General features: G+C 35.3%; 1 protein-coding gene across 4 annotated transcripts in view; it reads right to left on the reverse strand.

The window, feature by feature from the left end:
* Positions 1–11,789: 11,789 nt before the first annotated feature.
* The window catches only part of ARHGAP12 (Rho GTPase activating protein 12), a 121,766-nt gene continuing 108,716 nt past the window's right edge, over positions 11,790–24,839 (reverse strand). For 3 of the 4 annotated variants that reach the window (XM_042945257.1, XM_042945254.1, XM_042945255.1), the window contains 8 exons: positions 24,136–24,234; positions 20,267–20,369; positions 19,344–19,460; positions 17,408–17,506; positions 16,015–16,092; positions 15,784–15,918; positions 15,455–15,557; positions 11,790–14,338 (listed from right to left, as the gene is read on the reverse strand). In XM_042945257.1, the coding sequence (XP_042801191.1) occupies positions 14,164–14,338; positions 15,455–15,557; positions 15,784–15,918; positions 16,015–16,092; positions 17,408–17,506; positions 19,344–19,460; positions 20,267–20,369; positions 24,136–24,234 (909 nt within the window). In that variant the 3' untranslated portion in view covers positions 11,790–14,163. The remainder of the gene's footprint in view (positions 14,339–15,454; positions 15,558–15,783; positions 15,919–16,014; positions 16,093–17,407; positions 17,507–19,343; positions 19,461–20,266; positions 20,370–24,135; positions 24,235–24,839) is intronic. The other variant, XM_042945256.1, reaches the window with a different exon arrangement.

Below are 24,839 nucleotides of genomic sequence, written 5' to 3' on the forward strand. Positions count from 1 at the left end.
TAACAAATTCTCTCCAATTTCATCATTCTGAAAGTTGTATTAAGGGGGCTCTGCACACAAATCCAGTATGTGGGAAGGAGGGGGCTGGTTCCTCACAGCAACAATAAACAATTCTTGGACACCAATTGGGGTCCTACAGTTCAACTCAATTCTGACGTTACGTACCAGGAGACAGTGTCAGATCCCACCTGTTAAGGGTTCAATCCTACAAGAGTACCTCACCTCCCCATCTTTAAATGCCAGCTGGCAAGCCCAGGCTATATCATCTGGGCTTCTGACAGACTGCTTATCAGTTGGAGGTTCCAATTACCCTCTTTTTGGGTTCAATTAACTTGCTAGAGCAGCTCACAGAACTCAGAGAAGCATTTTATCTAATAAATTACTAGTTTATTGTAAAAGGATACAACTCAAGAACAGCCAGATGGAGGAAATGCATAGAGCAGGGTATATGGGAAGGGATGCAAAGCTCTCATGCCCTCTTCAGGTGCACCACCCTCCCAGCACCTCTATGTGTTCACCAACATGGAAACACTCCAAATCCTGTCCTTTTGGGTTTTAATGGAGGCTCCATTTCATGGGCATGAATAACCAAATCACTGCCATTGGTGATTGATTTAACCTCCAGCCTCTCTCCCCTCCCTGGAAATCAGGATGGTGGGACTGAAAGTTCCAACCCTCTAATCACGTTTGGTTCCCATGGAAAACAGCCTTATCCTTTGGTGCTTCAAAAGTCAATTCATCAACATAAACCCAGTTTTGGTGGAAAGGGCTTGTCATGAAGATCTCCATTTCACCTTTATGGCTCTGAAGAGATTTTAGGAACTGAGGACAAGAGACCAAATATTAATAACAAAAGATGCTCTCATTGCTCAATAAATTACAAGGGTTTGGGGAGCTGTAAGCCAGGAACTGTGGGCAAAAACTAAACACATGAGAAATATATGTTGGGTCATTTATTTCTCATGAATCATAATATACAAGTATTGGATTCTAGGTTGGCAGTTTACTTTTAACACTACTATTTTTGTTGAGAAGTCCACAGCCAATTTTATTATTGCTCATTTGAAGGTAATGTCCTTTTTCTTTTGTTTTTAATTTCTGGCAGTTTCTCCATGATGCCCTAAGATGTAGTTTTCTTTGTGTTTATTCTGCTTGGATTTATAAAACTTCCTCAATTTATGGCTGATTTTCAATCTATTTTAGAAAATTCCCAGCTATTATCTCTTCAAATAATGCTTCTGCCATGTTCTCTCTCCACCTTGCCTGGAACTCCTACTACACAGGTTAAATTTTTTTCACTGTGTTCCATACAACCCTTATGTTCAATTCTTTATTTTTTATCCTTTTGTCTCTCCAAGTTTCAGTCTGGATATTTCCTTTTGACGTATCTTCTGGTACAATTCTCTCTTTAGCTGTGTTTAATATGTAAGCTCACCTACTGGGGTTTTAATTTCAGTTACTACCTTTTTCAGTCCCAGTATTCCATTTCCCTGCTATTATGAATTTTAGGATAAAAGGCTGTCTCTCAGTGTCCTATCATTTCCAGGCAACCAACTAGCGCTTATTTATTAAAATTATCCACATAGCTGCTCCCCTTCTGAAAGTGTCAGCAAGGTCGGATTCGATTCCAGGCCTCTGCTTTTAGCAGAGATCAGGAAAGTTGAAGGTCTTAATTCAATGGATTATTTCTGTGTTATATAATCTATATTAAGCAATCATCATTCATATTTTCCAAATAGTAAGTGGCATTATGTAATTATACTACAGTGCTACATATCTCCTTTTAGTTTCTCTTTACATTTCTTTACAAATTAATGTCTTATTTAGGTATCACAGAATTTGCCTTTTCTATTCAATCTGTTTCCCTTGAATTGAATCTTAAATATATTTCTCCATTTCCATCTAGTATAAAGTGTTGCTTTTGAAAATTCTGATAATCTAATACAAATCACATGCCCTTTTTAAATGGATGCCCAAAAGATTTGCTTCTTTTTCTTTATAGTCCAGTAATTTCACTAGATGATGTCTTGGTATTGGTTATTTTAGGTCAATATTAATTATTTGCTGTGCTTTTCCGATACAGAATTTCAATGTCTTTCCCAATTCCAGGGTTCTTGAAATATTTTTATGTCTTTTGCTTGTCTTGTTTTTTTTTTTTATAAACTCCTATTAATTACATGTTTGATCTTCTTTGCCTATCTTCAATGACACTTTTTAATCTTAAAATGATGTTTTCTTAAATCTTTATTTTTGATTTAAAATTGTTTTCTTTTTTATACCTACTTCCTTCAGGGCATTGTTTTGTCTGCTCTTAGGTTTCTATTTACAATTCTGAAATATCTCCTCCTATTTCTAATTCTTTCCTGAGTTGTCACCTTATTTCTTGTAATTCTGTTTTATGTTCTTCTTTTATGTCTTTACCATTTCTTAGAGACTGAGTTCCTTTTGCAATCATAGGTTTCAGTTTTGTGGGCATGTGTTTTTGGCATACTTCCATTTTCCACTTGGATGTTATTCTGCTCCTTATTTTCTTATAACTTAATACGGGATTTGGCCTTGATACTATTATTTTGCTTGTTTTTGTGTAAATTTATTTTTTAGTACTTATAATTATTGTGTAATTATTAATAATTTGTGTAAAATTAACTCAAACTTTTGAAATAGGATTCAGGAAAGCTTTGTTAACAGATTCATCCTTGTTTTTGCATTGCATTAAAAAATATGACAGCTTGATTCCTGGGGTTTCCTGGCTCTACTTCCCTTCCCCACTTTGAACTAGACCACCTTTTTGGTCTATTGTCCCTATCCTGTTCAATTTTGATTCCACTCTCAGCAACTTTTCTTTAATGTGACTTGTGCTGAAGAAAGCTTTGCCAAGTTGGTTTTGAGAATTCCCAGAGGCTAATGTTTTAGCCCCTTAATTCTTGATGATTATATTGTGGTTCTTCTGTTCTCAGACCTAGCAGATGCTACCCTGTTTCTTCTTCCTTGTTCCTCTGAGACACCAATATCATTGCAGACCTTGGAGGTGTTGGTGCTTTAATCCCACCTACTAGTATTTGGAGGTATGAAGATACCTTGTTACCTAGTTTTAGGGTCGATGTGATTATATTGTTGTTTTAATGTATGAATTGAAAAAGAATGCTCTCACCACCACCATCTTCCCAGAGTCCTCTCCACATTTAATTTTATATGAAGTATGATGTGAATCTCTTGTGGGGCAACTACTGTTATTAAATCCATGCTTTTCCTAACACTTTCGGTGAGAATGTTCCAGTTCACATTTTATTGTTTCATGCCAGGGTGATCCATTTGTAGTTTAAAACCACACCTCTTTAAACTATGCTTCATCACAGTCTTCAACATTTCTTGTATTTGACAAGCTTTGCCTTACTTCACCTGAAAAAGCACTCAAGAATTATGTCATTCTCAACATGTTACCCAATTACGTAGCAATAAATGCTAGCTCAATCTCAGTAGACTGGCATGACCACAACACAAATAAGCAATTTGGAAGGCACACTAATAAAACTACTTGAGATTGGCCATTCTGAGTGCACCTACTCAAAACAGGTGTCAGAATTAAATATATACCAGTTATCATATTATCAACCTCAGAACTGTAAACATAAAAGCAAGGATTCCATCTGTTTGGTTTACCATTTTATCCCCAGAGGTTAACACTATGCTTAAATACCTAAAACACATTCACTGAATTTGTTGAACGAATGGACTCTTAGCAGATTGTTTATATTAACTCCCTTCACAACCATTTATTCAGTGAGAGATGTTTCAGCACTACTCTTCATTTAAAATAGCAATTGCATCTTGCCTGATGCTGGCTTTGTAGAACCATTAATGCCAACTGAATATGCTACAGCCGTTAATGAGTGATCCAACGGGTAAGAAGGTTGTCACTGTTTTGGCAATGCTCAGGCGATCAATTTGGATAATCTAACAAGTCAGGAAACAAGGACATGATCAGAGAGGGCATTCATAAGATGTAGCCAGATGTCAGAAATGTTACATCAAATCTGGTGATCTAGTGGCACCTGGGTGGCTCAGTTGGATAAGCATCTGACTTCAGTTCAGGTCATGATCTCGCGGTTGTCCTGCATCAGGCTCTCTGCTGTCAGCACAGAGCTTGCAGCCTGCTTCAGATTCTGTGTCTCCCTCTGTCTCTACCCCTCCCCTGCTTACGCTCTCTCAAAAATAAACATGTAAAATTTAAAAAAAAATCTGGTCATCTAGCATAAGGGGTTGAATTCTGGGAATCTTATAGAACTATGTCATCCAAAGATACTGGGATTGCTCTTTATAAAAGGTTTAGTTTCCACCTTAATGCAGTTGTGTTGGCTTCCCTAGAGGCCTTTGATTTCTCTTTAAGTCTAACTCCCCTTCAGGAAACCTGGACACTGTGGACACAAGGGCCTCAATAAGTCCCCAAACAGCCTCTGTGAGTAGCCACTCACTTGATCATCTAAATAAAGCAAACAGCAACTACTGAGACAGAGAAGGGGAGGGGAGATAAAAGAGGAAAAGACACAGAAAGTAGCATTTCATGTTCCCATGTACTTCTTAATGAGAAGATAAGAAGAGAGTTTTGTGAGTTAATTTTACTAGACAGCAAAGGTTCTTCACCCTAGGTTTTGCTTAAGTTTGAACTGAAGCATTCTGTCAATGAGTTGGTTTAATTAGAAAAACAAACTATTATACTCACTAGAAATATTAAGATACTTCTTAACAGAAAGACTTACAAGGTTGAAAATACAACAGTAGCATTTTCTTCAGTCAGAGCATTATATATGTCAGCTACACATAGAAGTACCATCTCTGAAAGAATCTGGCCTGGGACCCTTAAAATAAACATTCTGATAGAGACAAAAATGAAAAATGCTAATTACCATACAGTGTATAGAACCTATGTACCATGTCACTGTCCATACTCAAGCAAGCATCTGGTGAAATCACATACAGACCTACTTAACTTTGAGACAACCAAAAATTTCCCTGTATCCATGACTACCTGTCAGCTCTCATTTAAAGAGAAATTTTGTATGTCAGTTTGTCAAGATCTCCATCTCTTACAAGGTACTATTAAAAATCAGAAGTAAATACAAGGTGAAGAAACTTGGATCTCAAGGAAAAGTTCTCATTAGAACCATTTCTTTAATTATTGTTTCTAAAATAAGATTTCATTTTGATAAGTCTGGCTAGGGGGTTTATCAATTTTGTTAATTCTTTCAAAGAACCAGCTCCTAGTTTCATTGATCTTTTCTGTTTTTTTGATTTTGGTATCATTGATTTCTGCTCTAATCTTTATTATTTACCTTCTTCTACTGGTTTTGGGCTTTGCTGTTCTTTTTCCAGCTCCTTTAGGTGTAAGGTTAGATTGTATATTTGAGACATTTTTTCCTTCTTTAGGAAAGCCTATACACTTCCCTCTTATGACTGCCTTTGCTGCATCCCAAAGGTTTTAGACTGTTGTGTTTTCATTTTCATTGGCTTCCATGTACTTTTTAGTTTCCTCTTTAATTTCTTGGTTAACCCATTCATTATTTAGTAGGATATTCTTTAACCTCCAGGTATCTGTGGTCTTTCCAAATTTTTTCTTGTGGTCAATTTCATGTTTCAAAGATTGTGGCCTGAAAATATGCATGATATGATCTCAATCTTTTTGTACTTGTTGAAGGCTGATTTGTGACCCAGTATGTGATCTATTCTGGAAAATGTTCCATGTGCACTCAAGAAGAGGGAAAAAAGAAAGGACCCAAATAAATACAATCATGAATGAAAGAAGAGAGCTCACAACCAACATCACAGAAATACAAACAATTATGAAAAAATATTATGAGCAATTATATGCCAACAAATTGGGCAATCTGCAAGAAGGGGACAAATTCCTATAAATATATAAACTACCAAAACTGAAACAGGAAGAAATAGAAAATTTGAACAGACCCATAACCATTGAAGAAATTGAATCACTAATCAAAAACTTCCCAACAATCAAGAGTCCAGGGCCGGATAGCTTCCCAGGGGAATTCTACCAAACATTTAAAGAAGAACACCCATTCTTTTGAAACTTTTCCAAAAATAGAAATGTAAGGAAAACTTCCAAACTCTATGAGGCCAGCATTACCTTGATGATTCTAAACCAAAGACCCTGCTATAAAAGAGAAAGACCAATTTCCTTGATGAACATGGACACAAAAATTCTCAACAAGATACTAGCAAATAGAATCCAACAATACATAGAAAGAATTATTCACCACGATCAAGTGGGATTTATTCCTGGGCTGTTGGGTGGTTCAATATTCTCAAATCAATCAATATGATATATCACATTAATAAAAGAAAGGGTAAGAACCACATGACTTCTCAGTAGATGCAGAAAAAGCATTAGACAAAATACAGCATCCTTTCTTGATAAAAACCCGCAAGGAAGTAGGGATAGAAGGAATATACCTCAACATCATAAAGGCCATATATAAAAGACCCATAGCTGATATCATCCTCAATGGGGAAAAGCTGAGAACTTTCTCTCTAAGGTCAGGAACATAACAGGAATGTCCACTCTTACTACTGTTCAACATAGTACTGGCAGTCCTAGCCTTAGCAATCAGACAAGAAAAAGAAATAAAAGGCATACAAATTGGCAAGGAAGAAGCCAAACTTTCACTCTTCGCTGACAACACAATACTCTACATGGAAAATCTGAAACACTCCACCAAAAAATTGCTAGAATTGATATATGAATTCAGCAAAGTCGCAGGATATAAAATCAATATGCAGAAATCTCTTGCATTTCTATATACCAATAATGAAGCAATATAAAGAGAAATCAAGGAACTGATCCCATTTACAACTTCACCAAGAACCTTAAGATACCTAGGAATAAACCTAATCAAAGAGATAAAAGATCTGTATGCTGAAAACTATAAGAACACTATGAAAAAAACTGAGGAAGACACAAAGAAATGGAAGAACAATCCATGCTCATGGACTGAAAAAAATATTGTTAAAAATGTCTATATTACCCAAAGCAATCTACACATTCAATGCAGTCCCCATCAAAATAACACCAGCATTCTTCACAGAGCTAGAACAAACAATCCTAAAATTTGTATGGAACCAGAAAAGATCCTGAATAGCCAAAGCAATCTTGAAAAAGAAAACCAAAGTGGGAGGCATCCTAATTCCCAGACTTCAAGCTGTATTACAAAGCTTGAAGACAATATGGTATTGGCACAAAAACAGACATAGATCAATGGAACAGAATAGAGAACCCAGAAAGTGACCCACAAATATATGGCCAACTAATCTTCGACACAGCAGGAAAGAATATCCAGTGGAAAAAAGACAGCTTCTTCAGCAAATGGTGCTGGTTACACTGGACAGCAACATGCAGAAGAATGAAACTGGACCACTTTCTTACACCATACACAAAAATAAATTCAAAATGGATAGAAAACCTAAATGTAAGACAGGAATTCAGCAAGATCCTAGAGGAGAAAACAGGCAACAACCTCTTTGACCTTGGCAGCAGCAACTGCTTACTAGGCATGTCTCTGGAGCAAGGGAAACAAAAGCAAAAATGAACTATTAGAGACTCATCAAGGTAAAAAGCTTCCCACTGCAAAGAAAACAATCAACAAAACTAAAGGGCAGCCAACAGAATGGGAGAAGATATTTGCAAATGACAGATCAGATAAAGGGTTAGTATCCAAAATCTATAAAGAATTTATCAAACTCAACACCCAAAAAATAATCCAGTGAAGAAATGGGCTGAGGACACGAATAGACAATTTTCCAAAGAAGACATCTAAATAGCTAAGAGATATATGAAAAGATGCTCAACATCACTCATCATCAGGGAAATACAAATCAAAACCACAATGAGATACCATTTCACACCCGTCAGAATGGCTAAAATTAACAACTCAGGAAACAACAGATGTTGCTGAGGATACCGAGAAGGGGGAATCCTTTCACACTGTTGGTGGGTGCAAACTGGTGCAGCCATTCTGGAAAATGGTATGGAGGGTCCTCGCAGAGTTAAAAATAGAACTGCTCTACCACCCAGAAGTTACACTACTAGGTATTTATCCAAAGAATACAAAAATGCTGGTTCGAAGGGGCAAATGCACCCCAATGTTTATAGCAGTGCCATCAATAATAGCCAAAGTGGGGTGTCTGGGTGGCTCAGTGGGTTATGCGTCTGGCTTCGGCTCAGGTCATGATCTCATGGTTTGTGAGTTCAAGCTCCACGTCAGGCTCTGTGCTGACAGCTCAGAGCCTGAAGCCTGCTTCTGACTCTGTATCTCCCTCTCTCTCTGCCCACACCCCACTCATGCTCAGTCTCTCTCAAAATAAATAAACATTAAAAAAAAAATAGCCGAAGTATGGGAAGAGCCCAAATGTCCATTAATTGATGAATGGATAAAGAAGTGGTGTACGTGTATACACACACACACACACACACACACACACACACACGGAATATTACTCTGCGATGAAAAAGAATGAAATCTTGCCATTTGCAACAACAGGGATGAATAAGAGTGTATTACGCTAAGCAAAATTAGTCAATCAGAGAAAGACATTATATGATTTCACTCATATGTGAAATTTAGGAAACAAAACAGATGAACATAGGGGAATGGAAGGGAAAATAAAATTAAAACAGAGGGAGGCAAACCGTAAGAGACCATTAAATATAGAAAACAAACAGAGGGTTGCTGGAAGGGAGGTGGGGAGAAGGATGGGCTAAATAGGTGATGGGCATTAAGGAAGGCACTTGTTGGGAAGAGCATTGGGTGTTATATGTAAGTGATGAATCACTAAATTCTGCTCCTGAAATCAATACTACACTGTATGTTAACTAGCTTGAATCTAATTTTTTAAAAAAAAGTTTTATAAATAAAGATTGCATAAAAGAATTAAAAAAGTAAGATTTCAGAAAATCTTGAAAGATTTGAAAATCTTTCAGAAAATCTTTCCCACCAAGGTGAAAAGTCCCTAAAATCTGAATGTAAGAATACTGTGACATAGCATCAGAAATGTTAATTATCTCATAGTTCCTAAATTTCCAGAGAACAATGTCAACTGAAGGTTTTCTTAAGCCACAGTTTCAAACTGATTTTCACCAAATTGCAAGCATTTTGATGGAGCTGTATTAGAAGTCTAATCACATTTACTACTCTCCCAGCCCCCTATAATGACAGCATATAATGGGACAAATATTCAAAGTTTGGCAGCCCTTGTATAAAAATGTTATCCCTTCTTGATTTTAAATTCTTCTAGTGTCATGTACTTGAGATGCGCATGAGGGAGAATTGTGAAATATAATGCTTTAGAGCATATATTTTTGAAAGAATTTTGTATTTTGTAATTGCTTATTCCTCACAACCAACCTTCTATAACAACACTGCAGAAGAACTTTCTGTAAGGATAAAAAATATTCTATACCTGCATTGTCCAATATGGTGGCCATAGACTCCACATTTCTACTGAACATTTTAAATGTGGCTACTGTGACTGAATTTCATTTTACTTAATTTTAATGAAAATTTAAGTTGCCACATGTGTGCAGTGGCTATAGTACTGGACAGCATAGTTCTAGAACTCCAGTGAAAGCAAACATCCATATTAAACAGAGATTAATGAACACAATGGCTAATCCAGAATGTCAGCAGGTAGAAATACAACCACTCAAGCCTGATTATACAACTAGAACTAGGAGAGACCAGCAGAAAGCAATGCATACCCTCTCTGCCACATCTATATTCATAATAGATGTACATAATATATAAAAGTAAAAAAATTAAAAGTTTAAAAAATTTTAAAAATGTAAATAAATAATAAGTAAATGAAGTTTCAATATGCCACATAAATAAAAACTAACTTAGCTTGAAAACAGATGGTCAGAATAGGTAGGGAAGTTACTAGTTTGTTCTTCAAATGATAGTATTTGAACATGGCAAAATACGCTTTCCTTAAAATTGATTGTGAAGTTTAAAGAGACAATAACGTAACTAATCAAGATAGGTCTTCCTTCCAGCCTTAAGCTTCTTATTTTGTGCTTCCATAAAGTAAGGCTGTGAATGTTAGGGCCCCTATTTGTTCTGTCCTGCTTTATCAATCAGTTACACTCAGTTTTACTTGAGTGTCTAAGAGTCCCATTTCTCTTGCCTAAATATAAACAATCTCTCAAAATGTCCAGGAGGAGAAAGAAGGCCTTGAATGCTATGCTGAATCTTCACTGGTCACTCCACCATGAGATAGATGAGTGTTTGATGTTCACCTCTGCAAAGGCCCTGCTGATAAGAGCTTCCACAGCATCATTTGTTGGTATGATGTCACCACAAATTTTAGCGTTGCAAGGTTCATGACATTACAACTACTAGAACTACCTGAAAGATTTATCTACCAGCATTAATAATTTAAAATTCTTTACCAAAAACTGTTTTTCTGAAAACACAGAGAGGAAGTAAAATAAAGGGGGGGGGGGGTTGATGAGAAAAAACTAAGAAATCAGACTTTTCTAAATACATTTTGTAATGGTTTGTTAAACAGTTACCTTGTTCTACAAGTGCTCTGTTTATGAGAGTACCATGAAAGTGCTTTTTTTCTTTCCTTTTTTTCCTGTGGGAGAAGGGAAGCAATGAAGGAAATGAAAGAGTTCATTTAAGTGCCATATTCACATAAGGCTAATTTGTAAAAGCTCAATCCAGCTGAATATATTTACAGCCACCACTGGCCCACAAAACTTCAGTTGAGAAGACTAATTGAGATTCTTCAGGAGAACTCCCTTGTCTTTAGTAGTTATAGAATGTCTCATTAGGCATTCTGTACCTCCCCCTTCTCTAGAATACGAAGTCTGACTCTGCTTGGCCTGGGTTTGCAGCCTGTGAATTTCCAACAGATTCTAATACACCATTATTGTAAGACTTGATTTTGTTTTGCAGCCCCCTTTGCTATTTGTTTTTTGTGTGTGTGGGGGGGGGGGTTCTGGTTTAAAACGAAAGTTGCATTTAACACAACTGTAGTAGTTATACTGAAATACTGTTTAAAAAAACAAACAAAAACAAGACTATGCCCTGCATCTAGGATTGTTACAGGCTACAGTCCCTATTAAACACCTTCTCTAGTCTTATACTACAGAGTGCTTTCTATAAAAGAGGATCATTAGAGCTGATGGCTAGAGTTCAGAGAAACTAGAAAATTCCACAAAATCTTATTTTCTACCCATTTTCAGGTCTCTATATAGATGTAATCTTTGAACACTTGACTTTTATTAGGCCACTGACAGCATGATGCCCATTTAACTATTTTTATTTTCTTCTTTACTAAAATGACATGTTGTAGACTCCTCTGTGTCTTTTAAAAGCCTAAATATGTTGGAGAAATTAGTGTCATGGGAAACTGCATGTTTACTTTAAATATTTAATTAGAGGATCTCTCCCATGAGCTAAAAAAGAATCTCTTGGCAAAATTACAGAATAACTCTTTCTCCTCTTACTGCTATCTTAACATCTAATATTACAGGCTTACAAAGAATCATGGGATAGAACTAAAATAACACAAAGGTCTCCAGATATCTGCCATTATTATTAATGAAATTTTCATTTGTATGTAAGCAATGGCACGCACACACACACACACACATTTATATACACATACATGTGCCTCAGCCCAGTTTGGCTGAATTATCCCATTGGTGCTTCTCCCATAAGAAAATATATATATATGTATTTGCAGATTTGCCTCTATCGAAGACAACATCATTTTTCCAGAGTAAAAGGTAGTTTTACTGCTGTAAAATTTAAATGAACATTTTTCTTCTAATTCATATTTGAATATACTTTTCCTTTCAATTTCCAACTACTTTTTAAAATGACATTTTGAAGGAAAAGGTCTATTAGCAAATGAAATTCCACTGACAATTTATTTCAGCCTTTAACATGTTTTCTACTAAAAATCAAGTTATCAAGACAGGAAAATATTACTGGTTTTGCTATTACAAAAAAAAGTGAGAATTTTTAATTCACAAAGGATGAAAACACAAGACATTTATCTCACTGTACATACAATATTACAATAAACGAATTAGCTGTAGACTAATAAAACATTTAAGACCCCACATACACACGTATGTACTTTGAAACAAGAAACACAGGACAATTTTAATCTTTGTTATGTCCACAGCTACCAAGAAAAAGAGCATCACTGATTTGAGTCTAAATGTTTTGCTGGCATACAATCACTATATGGGTGAGTTCTAAAGCATATTGTATTGTTCAGGACATTGTTAGGCAAATATAAACATTCTCATTTGGGGGCTTTTTCTCCCTGCCCAAAACAATCTGCTTTTCATAGCTATCAAGTAGCTTGGTTTGTTACCAATCCAACAAGATCACAACAACAAACAATATTTTTACCACAAAACTCAGGTGAGAGATTTTTAGGCAGATCATACAAAAACTATTTGTTCCCAAGGAAGGCAATCTGTAAATTACAAATGCAATTCTAAGAAAAGAGTCTCAATTACAAAAGTATCCACTTTTAAATATTGATGAAGAAATAAAAATTGGAGGGGGGGATAGTGGAGGAGGTATTGGCATGGCAGGGAGCAGAAAAGGTGTGGAAAATGAGGAAAACATATTTACCACATGAAATACTGGATTCAATTGATTTTTTAAAAATGAGGTATAAGAGTATGCCAGTAAATGCAAAAACAAGAAAAAAGTAAAACCAAAATGCACATTTCCAATGGAAAATCTCTAAACCTCTTATAGTTTTCTTTATTCAGATTAGACATTTCATATACATCAGTTAATCTAGAAAAATACATCTTAAAATATCTTTAACAGACCATGCTCTCTGTAACAAAACCTTCCAAACCCTGTTTTATTGTACAAATCAACCTACATTAGTAATGTAAAAAGAAATTCTCAAATTTAGCAATGTCATTTTCCATTTGACATCCATCTAATTTACATATGGGTTTCCACTATTCATACTGCAGTTAGAATTCTGTAATAAATTTTTTCTAATGTATTCTGTACATATTAAATTATCTAAAAGGTTCCTCTTGTAGTGCATTTGCCATTTAGCAAGTCTATTCAGTATTTTTCCAGTACCATTTGCATTACAGTGATTTGCCTGTAAATGTAATTAAAATCTAAAAGTGCACACAGTTAAGTTTCTCAAATAACAGCCTATTTCTGGAGGAAACCTAATATTCACGGAAAAGATTACCAATATCATGATTAGAAATGTCAGGTTAGGATGTACTCTGAGACTATACAACAAAATTATATACATAAGCTAAAGGACATTGTCTTTAGCTTATATTTACATCAACTAATGTCTGTTTCCACAGGGTCATACCAAGAACTCAGTATGGCACTAGACAGAATTAGGATGCTTAGCTACAAATCAGTATAGCACAGACAGCCCAAAAATACCCTGAACTGACTTATGCTAAGTTAAACTCCAGTATCACAGTGTGTTAAGTAATATTAGTGTGCTGCCCAAACAAACAACTAAGACATCCATCCAGTAAGGATGCTGTGCAACACAGTTAAAGGCAGCAAGGCTGCACAAGGGATTACATCTGGGTTATAGTGACTTGTAGTACTTAGACTACCACTGCATGCAGAAACCCTGAAAAAAAAACAACACAGGTTTCAAAAAGGATGTACTTCATTTCGTTTAGAATGCCCAAGAGCGTCTTCAAAATAACTGATAGTGAGTACTGTTCTATCAAGTGATGAATCTAACGAATCACGAGAAGAAATTCTACATTATCCAGTTTGAAAAAAACAAAAAAACAAAAAAACAAACTTTTCTTACCAAATTATCCAGTGTATACGACTGGTTAGAATTGCAAGTTTTGATTTTTACTGAAATTCAGAGTATGAAATGCACACATTCAGGATAAAATTAATTCAAAATTACACACAGTTATATCAACTTGCAACAAAGCAGCAAATATGAGGGCCTAACACACATCTTGACTCTCCCATTCCCTTCTGATCCCTCCAAAAAGTGCAAAATCAAAGAGTAACTGCTTGGTCCAAAATTAAACACATCATATTAAGGGTTTGAAATCTGCTCGAATCCAACTTCTATTCCACAGGTTGTCTTCAGTAAGAATCAACGCCCGAAGATGGAACTTATTTCCAGAAGAATTAATTCTACGATCTGATTTTGGTAGACAGTATGAACTGCTATGTTACCAGTCTCTTTCTCTGGCTTTAACAGAGTGGGACCAAAAACAATTGCTATACTCTGATAGGTCATTCGGTTTTTTTCTCCGTTTTCTATAACTCTAAGAAGGAAAAAATAAATTGTTAAAAGAGTAAGCAGAGAGGAAAAATTCTTCAAATTGTATTATAAACAGTTTGCATTTAGAAATGAGAAATAATGGGGCGCCTGGGTGGTTCAGTCTATTGAGTGTTCAACTTCAGCTCAGGTTGTGCACAGAGCTTGCTTGCCTCTGTGTGTGTCTGTCTCTCTCTCTCTCTCTCTGCCCCTCCCCACTCGTGCTCTTGCTCTCTCAAAAACAAAAAAAAATTTTAAAAAAAGAGAAATGAGAAATAATGCTTATTCTCCTAAACTAAGCTACTTAACCAAGTAGAACTCAGTCCAAACACCATGTGAAAGTTTCTTTTGGATAAACACAGCTGAAAGGTACAACTGTATATACTCTAACAAAATTAAGACACAGATGCAAGTATGAGCTACAATTCAGGTAACAATAATTACTCCACCAGATTGATGGGGAAAAAAATTTCATTAGGGTACAGAGATTAATTTTTCATTTTACTCATTTTATGTGTGTTTTAAATCTCCTTCGTTGGGATAATTTATTTTAGTATTCTAGTATTCTATCAGAACACTTTAATCAGTTATTAAAATGGCTAAGCAGTAACTATAGTAACTACAGTATATAGTACTATAGTAACTATATAAATATAGTACTGTAATAACTATAGTAACAACTATATGTAACAACTACAGCAGTAAGCTATGATGGCTTTAAGGGTAATTTAAATTTAATATTCATCACTTAACCAATCTCATCTTCATATTAACTAACTTCAACAATTTCTGGACACTTATGTGCTAGGTATTATATAAATGCTTACATATAATATTTAAGTAAATATCTTTCATAGCAGACCATTTGCCTATGGGGTACTAGGCCCAAAGGAATGGTCTTTTTCAAGTTACAAAGATAGCAATTAGCTCAGCTGGGATCTGAACCAACGTCTCAGTGACACTGACCTGGCCTTGGGGGTACCACGCCACATCTCATAACCATGCATTTGTCTTACTTTTTTTTTTTTTTCTCCCTAATTACTCTTTCTTTCTTTCTTTCTCTCTTTCTCTCTCTCTCTCTCTTTTCTTTCTTTCTTTCTTTCTTTTGTGGTAAACCTCTTACCTTTTGAGATGTCTAAAAAGAATTTGCATTGTATCTTGATTTGGCTTTGGCAACTGTCTGATTAGGTCCTTAACAGCAGCGACTCGCTGTCTTGGTTCTTGTTCTGAAAAAAAGATAAAAACTGGAGATTTTGCATGAAATTGAAAACAGTGACATATTTTAGAACCTGATATTTGGTAATACACAGTGACATCTGGTGGTCACATTTAAAATTTCTGAAGTAAAACCTTTGAAAAAATTTAAAAGATCAAACAGAATGTAGTAGCTTAATCAGTACAGAGGACTTTCAACATCTAGAAAAAAAAAACTGAGTGTAATGACATACTTACTAATTGCATTAACAAAATCATTAAAATGGTTAAATGTAAAAAGAGGTTCTGGTAATTCTCGAAAAAACATTTTGAGTGCTCCAGTGATAACATGAATATCTTCCCATTTACTGTCATTCAAGTCCAACTTCTCATCTGAAAAACAGAATAGGAAATTTTTTAAACTTACTTTAAACTTATTCTAACAGTTATGAGAGTTTTTGCAGATAACAATAGGGAGTACAATCTTACCATGATTGACTGCGAATCTCAGTTTCTGGATCACAGCAAGGTTGCCACTTACTCTGTATATCCCATCAACATCCAAACCTAAAAGAAAATTACAGTATTTTTGTGTTTAAAGTAGGTGTTTGCCTCTTCTAAAGATGCTTGCATGTTTCAGAATTGTTCTTCATTAACATTAGCCTAAAATCAAATGGGCAAATGCTCTTTTCCTCTAACTGGCTTTTTATAGATGCTTGGCAGAGACAGAGGGGGTGGAAATGTTTAATAAACAGCAACAATTCTACTTTGTTTATCATGAAGCTGGTGGATCATTTAAAAAAAAAATCACCTCATCAAACTTGAAATACTAACAATTTAAGATAAACTTCTGCACCTGCGGATAGTTCAACAGGTAAAGGAAACCAGTAAAATCAGCCCATCCATTTTTTTGCACATTTTATAATGTGGATGTATATCTTAAAGCACTCTTTCAAACATGGCTGTCCTATTAAGTGCTTATAATAAACTTAATATAAACTAGCAATTAAAAAGTAAAGGTTCTATAAAAACTATTGATAATTTGACAGAGTTTAACTTATTTTATATATGGAATAGGATCATTTGAAATTCATCCCATTAAGCCTAAAAAATTCAAATGTTCATTAAATGATAAGGCTGTACACATTTAACAAAGCACACACTATCTAATGTGCCTCTTCATATAACTTCAAATAAAGGCGTGTTGTCAAGAAAAATCAGAGACAAGATCTGAAACTGGCAGAAATTACAAATTATGCAAATGTTTTAACTATACAAGATGTTTTTGATGAGGTACAGATACAAGTTAATGTGATTACCATCAAGATATTATTTTATTAAAAATATATATTTGTATAATATAAATTCTAAGTATAATATTTATATAATAAAGGTATAAGTATTATAAACATGTTAACGTTAACCAAAATATAAATTGGTTTAAGTCTTATTTAACAGGAAATGACATTAAGAAGGTTGGTCTATTGAGACACTTCATAGTTGATTTAACGGTTTTAAACTGTGATCTCATTTTTATTTTAAAGAGAAAGAACACTCTCTTGATAAGTAAACACAACCTTCTACACTACCACTTCTTAATAAACTCAGTTTCATAATCACCTTCTTCATCTCAAGCAAATGCCAACTCCAAATGGCTTCAAAGAATACCATTCATTAGTCAACTAGAAGTGCAGAACATTCAACAGGTGCCTGAAAAGGTCTTAATTTAAAATAAGTATAAACACGTAAGTTTTTTGCAAACAAGATGCTTTTCTTAATATCTTACAACTGTTCTATCACTCAAAAATCATAAAAATCCTAGGGATTTTGATGGCAAAACAATGGGTTAGTATGTTTAACATAAAAAAAATCATTCTCTTACCATATGCTTCAACATGTTCAATACATAACTTCACAAATTTTGGCACTGTGCCATTTTCTCTCTGACACAGATTAGCAAGATTGGCTCCAAATACTTGATCTGAAAGAGATTTATTTTTTAAAATAAACCACCTTGCTAAAACTTAGTTTGCAACATGGTGATAACCATTCACAGTGCTATCAAAGACATTTCCGTGCCAGACACCGTCAACTGTGACTTACGCCTTCTGTGATCTGCCTGCCCTTTTCCAATGCCACTTCAAACAACTCAACTGTCCTGCTTTTATTAAACTCCACAAACACCCTGACTCATTTCTACCTGAGAGCCTTTTTGTTTTCTACACCTTTTGCAGAGATCCATCCTCTCTCCCAAACGTGGCTCCTTCTTTTCACTCTCACCCTCAGCTAAAGTATCATCTACTTAGAAAAACCTTAGGAGCAGCCTAAGGCAACCCAGTTACAATCACTCTCTATTCTATTACTATGGTAAATTCTTCAGAGTAGTCAGCACTATTTGAAGTTATCTTGTCCATTTCTCATTTTTATGTAAGTTTCATGAGGGCAGGGACCTTGTAATTCTTGAACACCAGTAGGTATTCATGGCACCTAGGTGAACACTTAACACTTAGTAAATACTGAAATATTTCTTTAAGTATTAAAACAAGCATGGTGCACGGCACGGGGTGCCTGGGTGATTCAGTCAGTTCAGTGTCTGACTTTGGCTCAGGTCATGATCTCGTGGTTTGTGGGTTCGAGCCCCACATCGGGCCCTGTGCTGACAGCTCAGAGCCCGCAGCCTGCTTTGGATTCTGTGTCTCCCTTTCTCTCTGCCCCTCCCCTGCTCATGCTCTGTCTCTCTCTCTCTCTCAAAAATAAACATTAAAAAAAGAAAAAAGCACGGTTCTGACATGACACATTTGTGCTAAGTATCCAGGAAAACAAAATACTCGAAGTGCTAAACACAATCTCCTATCACCGTAAGGCAGCATAACACTATAAAGCACCAACAGTTTATATTTCTCAATGAAAAAGCCTGGTGAACAAATTAATAGCAGTCTCTTTTCATTGACTTGTCAGGCTTTTTTTAAAGTTCTAAACTCAATATACAAAATTCATATGCATCATCTCAGAGTCCCTGTTTACCGATAACTCTTAAGGTTGCTAATTTGAATCCCTTAATTGGCTGAACTCTACCTAGTTTTAAGTATCTTTTTAATGAAACCCATTTGTGTATTTTAGATGCTTTGCAAACAGATGTTCCAGTGATGGTCTTTATTTGAAATTTCAAAGACATGTATGTGTTATATATTACCTTTACCTATATCTTTATTTACTAATTAATGTCACTGAGTCATGTACTAGAAATCATTGAAATTAAAAGTGCTTGTAAAAACTAAAGGCATACACAAGTATATGTGATTTTAAAGAATACTCTTATTAAAAAAAGATCCTGTTAGTGCATTATTGCTATTACTGCTTATAAATGAAGTAACAAATATAAAAATTAATTAGGAAAACACACCTTATATGAATTTTAAAATCACCTGAAATGAAAACTGAAAGCAAACAATCAAGATAAAATTGTTCAATATTTTTCTTTCTACTGTGTTAGGGATCAATTATTCAAAATTTCTTCTGATCTGTGCATCTCAAAACTAAAAATCTTTATTATAGTCATGTCTCCTATCCATCCATCACATCCCTGTAATTCCTCTGGTACAGGGTTGTCTGGTATTTAGGTCTGTTCAATGTTTTAGTTAAACCCTTCATGTGCATTAAAATATCAATTTTAATCACTCAAATGTATTTTAACCAATGCACCTGGTAACTCTAAAGAATTAAAACATTTTTACTAGTCAAAAATTTTTCAGTTTTTATTTTAAAATGTCTTATTTCTGATTTTGGCCAACATTAGTAAAAACATCACTTCTATCTACCTTTGATATAACCTTTTTCACGAACAGCTTGCAAAGTGGGGCGCCGTGTAAGAAACTTCTTTAAGTTTTTCTTCGTTTTTTTCTGTTCTGAAGAATCTATGCTGGACACTTTCATGGCTTAAGACAAACAGATATTAGGCATTTCATAAAATAAGAACTTCTTGATGAAAGTTTTTCCACCTAGCACTCAAAACATATTAATCTCAAATGTAAAAATCAGTTATAAATTCAGTTATTGTAACTTTAACATAGTTTGAGAGTAATATGTGAAGAATCAAGCTAACCCAGACCCAATTTCAAAGTGATAAATCAAGCAAAACATTTCATTTTTATCACTAAACAGTGACAATGAACTATACCTTCTTTGGTATATGTGCTAAGACACTGGTTATTTTAATTTATATTCAGTGTTTCATAAATGATACTACTTATACCTTCTTTGACTCTCCATCAGTTTTAGAAGGTAAAATGACCAGAAAAAAATGTCTATAAAACATAAACAAGTCCCTATCCTGCAGTATCCTTACTGGACTAGGAGTCTGGAGATATGTATACCCATCACAATTATTTGTACTTTAAGCTAACAAAATCTCATCATAATTACTTCTACACTAAGAATGGGACCACGTGAATAACGTCCTACATTGCCATCAATCTGATTTCTTTTTTGGTTACCATAAAAAATATCCAAAAAGTAAATTTCTTGAAAGGAACTATATATGAGGAAAGTTGAGAGCACAAACAATAGGTAGTAAAGAATTAAAATAATCAAATTTTCATGTGTTTACATTGTTATATGTCCATGACAATGCCTGTAACAGGCCTAGCCTTCTTCAGAATATGGGAGAACAAAAGCAGAAATGATTTTCTAATCATTCAGTTAATCTGAAGGCTACTAGCAAAACATATAAAGAATAACTTACCACGAAGTTTCTTAGGGTCTTTATGGTCCTTCTCTTTATCATGCTTTTCTATTCCTGGTGAATCTGGTATCTCCTCTTCAATTGCTTCATCAGTTTCTACTGTCTATTGATTACAGATTTCCCAAACACATATTACTTTTGAAACTATTTTTAGATGTGATAGCATATTCTCATTATAATCAGTAACTGATCCTCCTAAATGATTTTAGGGAACTATTTAGTATATGATATATATGATTTAGATACTTGATAACTCTTTAAAAGTATTCTTTTTCCTCTAGATGGGGGAAATTAATTCTGATTTCAAAAGAGAAAAAATGCTAATAATTCACATGACAATGGGTTTATATACTGATGATGAGGCTATCTTCCCTTGTGTAGATCGACTGCATAAGAATTATAGTAACAAGACTTAAAAGGTCAGACTATAATCTGTGGTGACAGAACATGATGAAGCTACATTCTGTGCTAATACTACAAGATAAAGCTAACTAGCCTAGGACACATTAATTTTTCACACCAACAAATGTTGCAAATTATACTTTGTATCAATAGCTAGTAATTACTCACAATTCATGGATTTTAGGCATTGAAAGAAATCCCAGGGCTCATGTACAGCCTGACCAGTCACTTTTACGGGTTAAAAAACTGAAGTGAGTTCTCAAAGCTAGAAGCATTGCTTTGCCTTTCACACTGATGTCTTTACTCCACTTAGAACTTATTTTTGTGTAGAGCATAAAAAAAGGTTCTAATTTCTTCTTAGATATCCAGTTGACCCAGTACCATTTATTTTAAAGCTTATTCTTCCTTATTTACAGTGCTAAATCTAGCATAAAGTGTCCAAAGGTATGTGTTCTTTATTCTGTTCCATAGATCTGCATATCTAGCCTGGTATGGATACCATGTTCTATTAATTAATACAGCTTTATAAAGTCTTGACATCTGAGAGAACAAGTCCTTCCACTTTCTTCTTCAAGAGTGTCTTACTTTTACCAAATTTATATTCCTGTATGAATTTTAGAACAAGCTTGTCAAGTCCCATGAGATTTTGAAGGAGGTTCAAAAATCTCAAATATATAAATTTATAAATCATTTGGAAGAACATATCTTTACATTATTGAATCTATTTTTTTAAATTTTTTCTAAAACGTTTATTTTTGACAGAGAGAGAGAGAGACAGAGCATGAGCGGGAGAGGGACAGAGAGAGGGGGAAATACAGAATCGAAGCAGGCCCCAGGCTCTGAGCTGTCAGCACAGAGCCCGATGCGGGGCTCGAACTCAAAGACCACGAGATCATGACCTGAGCCAAAGTCAGACACTCAACTGACTGAGCCACCCAGGCGCCCCTACATTATTGAATCTTTAAAATATTTTTTAATATTTATTTATTTTTGAGAGACAGAACGTGAGCAGGGGAAGACACAGAATCCGAAGCAGGCAGACACAGAATCCGAAGCAGGCTCCAGGCTCTGAGCTGTCAGCACAGAGCCCAATACGGGGCTCAAACTCAACCAGGAGATCATGACCTGAGCCAAAGTCAGATGCTTAACCGAATGGGCCACCTAGGCGCTCCACATTACTGAATCTTTCAATCCATGAACATATAATGAGATTTTCTCCCATGTCTCTCAGTCAAGTTTTACAATCTTCCCTGCAGGAGTCTTGTGCTTCTTTCTACATTTATTGTGCATATTTCTACAGTATCTTTTGCCACTTTGTAAACAGTATATATTTTAAATTTCATAGTTGATGTTACTCTCTTTTCACTTGGCTTATCCCCTGATCCTATAAGGCTTAAATGGAAAGGAAAAAAAAAAAAAACCCTTTTTCTCTCTGCAAGGCTCTCCTGGATCCCTACACTAGGTTAGCCCCTCCTTAATTGGTATTTTCATAGTAAGTTGTATATCCCTTACCATCATAAACCTCACCACATTCCACTGTATTAACTATTCAGTCATCTGTCTTCAGTAATCTTCTGTCTTTGGCTGTAAACTCCATACAGAAATGTGTAGCATGTGGTTGCATGCTGCTATATCTCCCCAGTGCATAAAGCAATCTCACGTTTATTAAATGAATGCAGCCATACTTGCTTTTCAAGGGATTGGGAACAGATTACAGTGACTAGAGCTGAAAGCCCATATTGGGTAGAGTAGAAAGAAGGTACATTTGAAAAGACAGACTGGCTCGGGTTGTTGAATTTTAATGAGAGTCACAGAAGGTTTCTGAGCAGGAGAGGATTATAAAGTTAACATTAGGAAGTTTCATACAGCAATACTATTAGGAACATATTGGTGGGGGATGAGATGAAATAAGAAAAACTGGGAAGTGACTCTTATCTAACATATAAAGTCCTGATCAGGTTTCAGGAATAAATGGAAAGGAAGAGACAAGATTCAGAAATATACAATATTACAAACTGCAAAGGAAGTATATATACATATATACGTATATATATATATATACATATGTATATATATATATATACGTATATATGTATGTATATGAATGAATAACTGGCTACAAGAGGTAAAAAGAGGAGTAAGAGTTAATACTCAAGATTCCAAATCTGGTTGTTTTGAACTGAGTGCATCATAAAGACACTGGAGCTTAAAAGGATACTGGGAGACAATCAAATCCAACCTCCCTATTTTATAAGTGAAAAAAATGGATGCCCATAGAGGTAGAATACCTCAGTAAGATCAGAAATCTTATTTTTTCAATGGTTATTTATTTGTGTGTGTGTGTGTGTGTGTGTGTGTGTGTGTGTGTGTGAGAGAGAGAGAGAGAGAGAGAGAGAGAGAGAGAGAGAACACACCAGTGGGGGAGGTACAGAAAGAGAGGGGTACACACAGAATCCGAAGCAGGATCCAGGTTCCGAGTTGTCAGCACAGAGCCCAACACGGGGCATGAACTCATAGACCATGAGATCATGACCTAAGCTGAAGTTGGATGCTTAACTGACTGAGCCAACCAGGTGCCCCAAGATCACAAATCTTATTAATAATGAGGCTTCACCTACAGTCTCTGAAAGACTTCTCAGTCTTCACTAAAGCCCGTGATTCCCAATTTTTTTTCAGTCTTTGTTTAGTTTAAAACCATAACACACTTTCTTCAGTATTCACTTTTCTTTTTGTCACTGACCTATGATCCTTAATCAGGAACATGTCCCCATCCAGTGTGGGTAAGAATATAGTCTGAAAAAGTAGCATCCCTATTTGTTTCTTCCTGCTCTTACTAACACAGCTGCAGGATACAAATTTGAGGTTCTTTTTGGTTATTATTGTTATATATATACATATACTCTATATTCTATATCTGCTGTGTGTGTGTGTGTGTGTGTGTGTGATACACACACACACACACACACACACACACACACACGAGGAGACTTACCAGGAATGGGAGGGTACTGAACACCTCCATGATTAGGGGGGTGAGGGGAGGAACTAGAACGCCTAAGGGGTAGCTAGAGAGCTATCATGAGGAAAGAAAAGGTGCTCATGAAGAGACTATAGCTTTATTCATTTTATAACTGCCTAGGATCTGCCTCTACCAAATAGCACTATTCCCAATTCATCAATCATTGAATAAATACTATGCACTAGGAATGGTTTGTCCCTCTTCTTGAATGATTTCTTTTAGGACCAATCCTTCAATCTGAAAATTATTTAACATCCACTAATAGCAAATATTATAGAATTGAGAATGTTAAGTCTCCACGAGCCCTGGGGAATTGCTAAACTGACCACTGCCTTTCCCACCTGTTTTATCACATATAAGTTGGAAACTAGATATGCAACAGTCAATTAGAAAGCAGAAAAGAAAAACAGCTCTGAAGTAAAAACATTTACCTAAGTCAAACACATACCTGATTATTGATAGTACTACTAAGAACTTTAAACCAATCATTAATAACAGTGTCATTATCAGACTGAATTAGCAGTTCTGTTCCTTGACGGGTTTTCAGCTTTAGAGAAAAGGAAAAAAAAAAAAGTACAGTTAGTGCTTTCAACCAAATAAATGAATGCACATGTGCGCACACACGCGCGCACACACACACACACACACACACACACATAATTATTAAAGAGAGAGTGAGAATCCCTAGCAGGCTCCATGCTCAGCCCAGAGCCTGATGCAGGGCTTGACCCCACAACCCTGGGATTGTGACCTGAGTTGAAATCAAGAGTCAGATGTTCATCTAAGCCACGTGTGTGTGTGTGTGTGTGTATATATTTTATTTTTTAAGATTTTAAGTCATCTCTACCCCCAACATGGGACTCAAACTCACAACCCTAAGATCAAGAGTCTCATGTTCCAGAAACTGAGCCGGCAGGAGCCCCCAAATAAATGAATATATTTAAGCTAAAGTCTACAAAACCACCAGCAAAAGACGTTACATTAAGTGATAAAAGGTTAAAGTAATGCTGCATAGCAATAGAGTATTTTTTTACTTTAATATAAAATAATCCCAGAGGAATTATTTTATAAAACATGAAATTTTTTTTCACAAAAAAATTCTCAACAAAAATCTAATAACTTAGGGTCCCAAATTCCATCACACAAATGCAA

The sequence above is a fragment of the Panthera leo genome, chromosome B4 (assembly GCF_018350215.1).
Source record: "Panthera leo isolate Ple1 chromosome B4, P.leo_Ple1_pat1.1, whole genome shotgun sequence".
In the NCBI taxonomy this organism is placed as follows: domain Eukaryota; kingdom Metazoa; phylum Chordata; class Mammalia; order Carnivora; family Felidae; genus Panthera; species Panthera leo.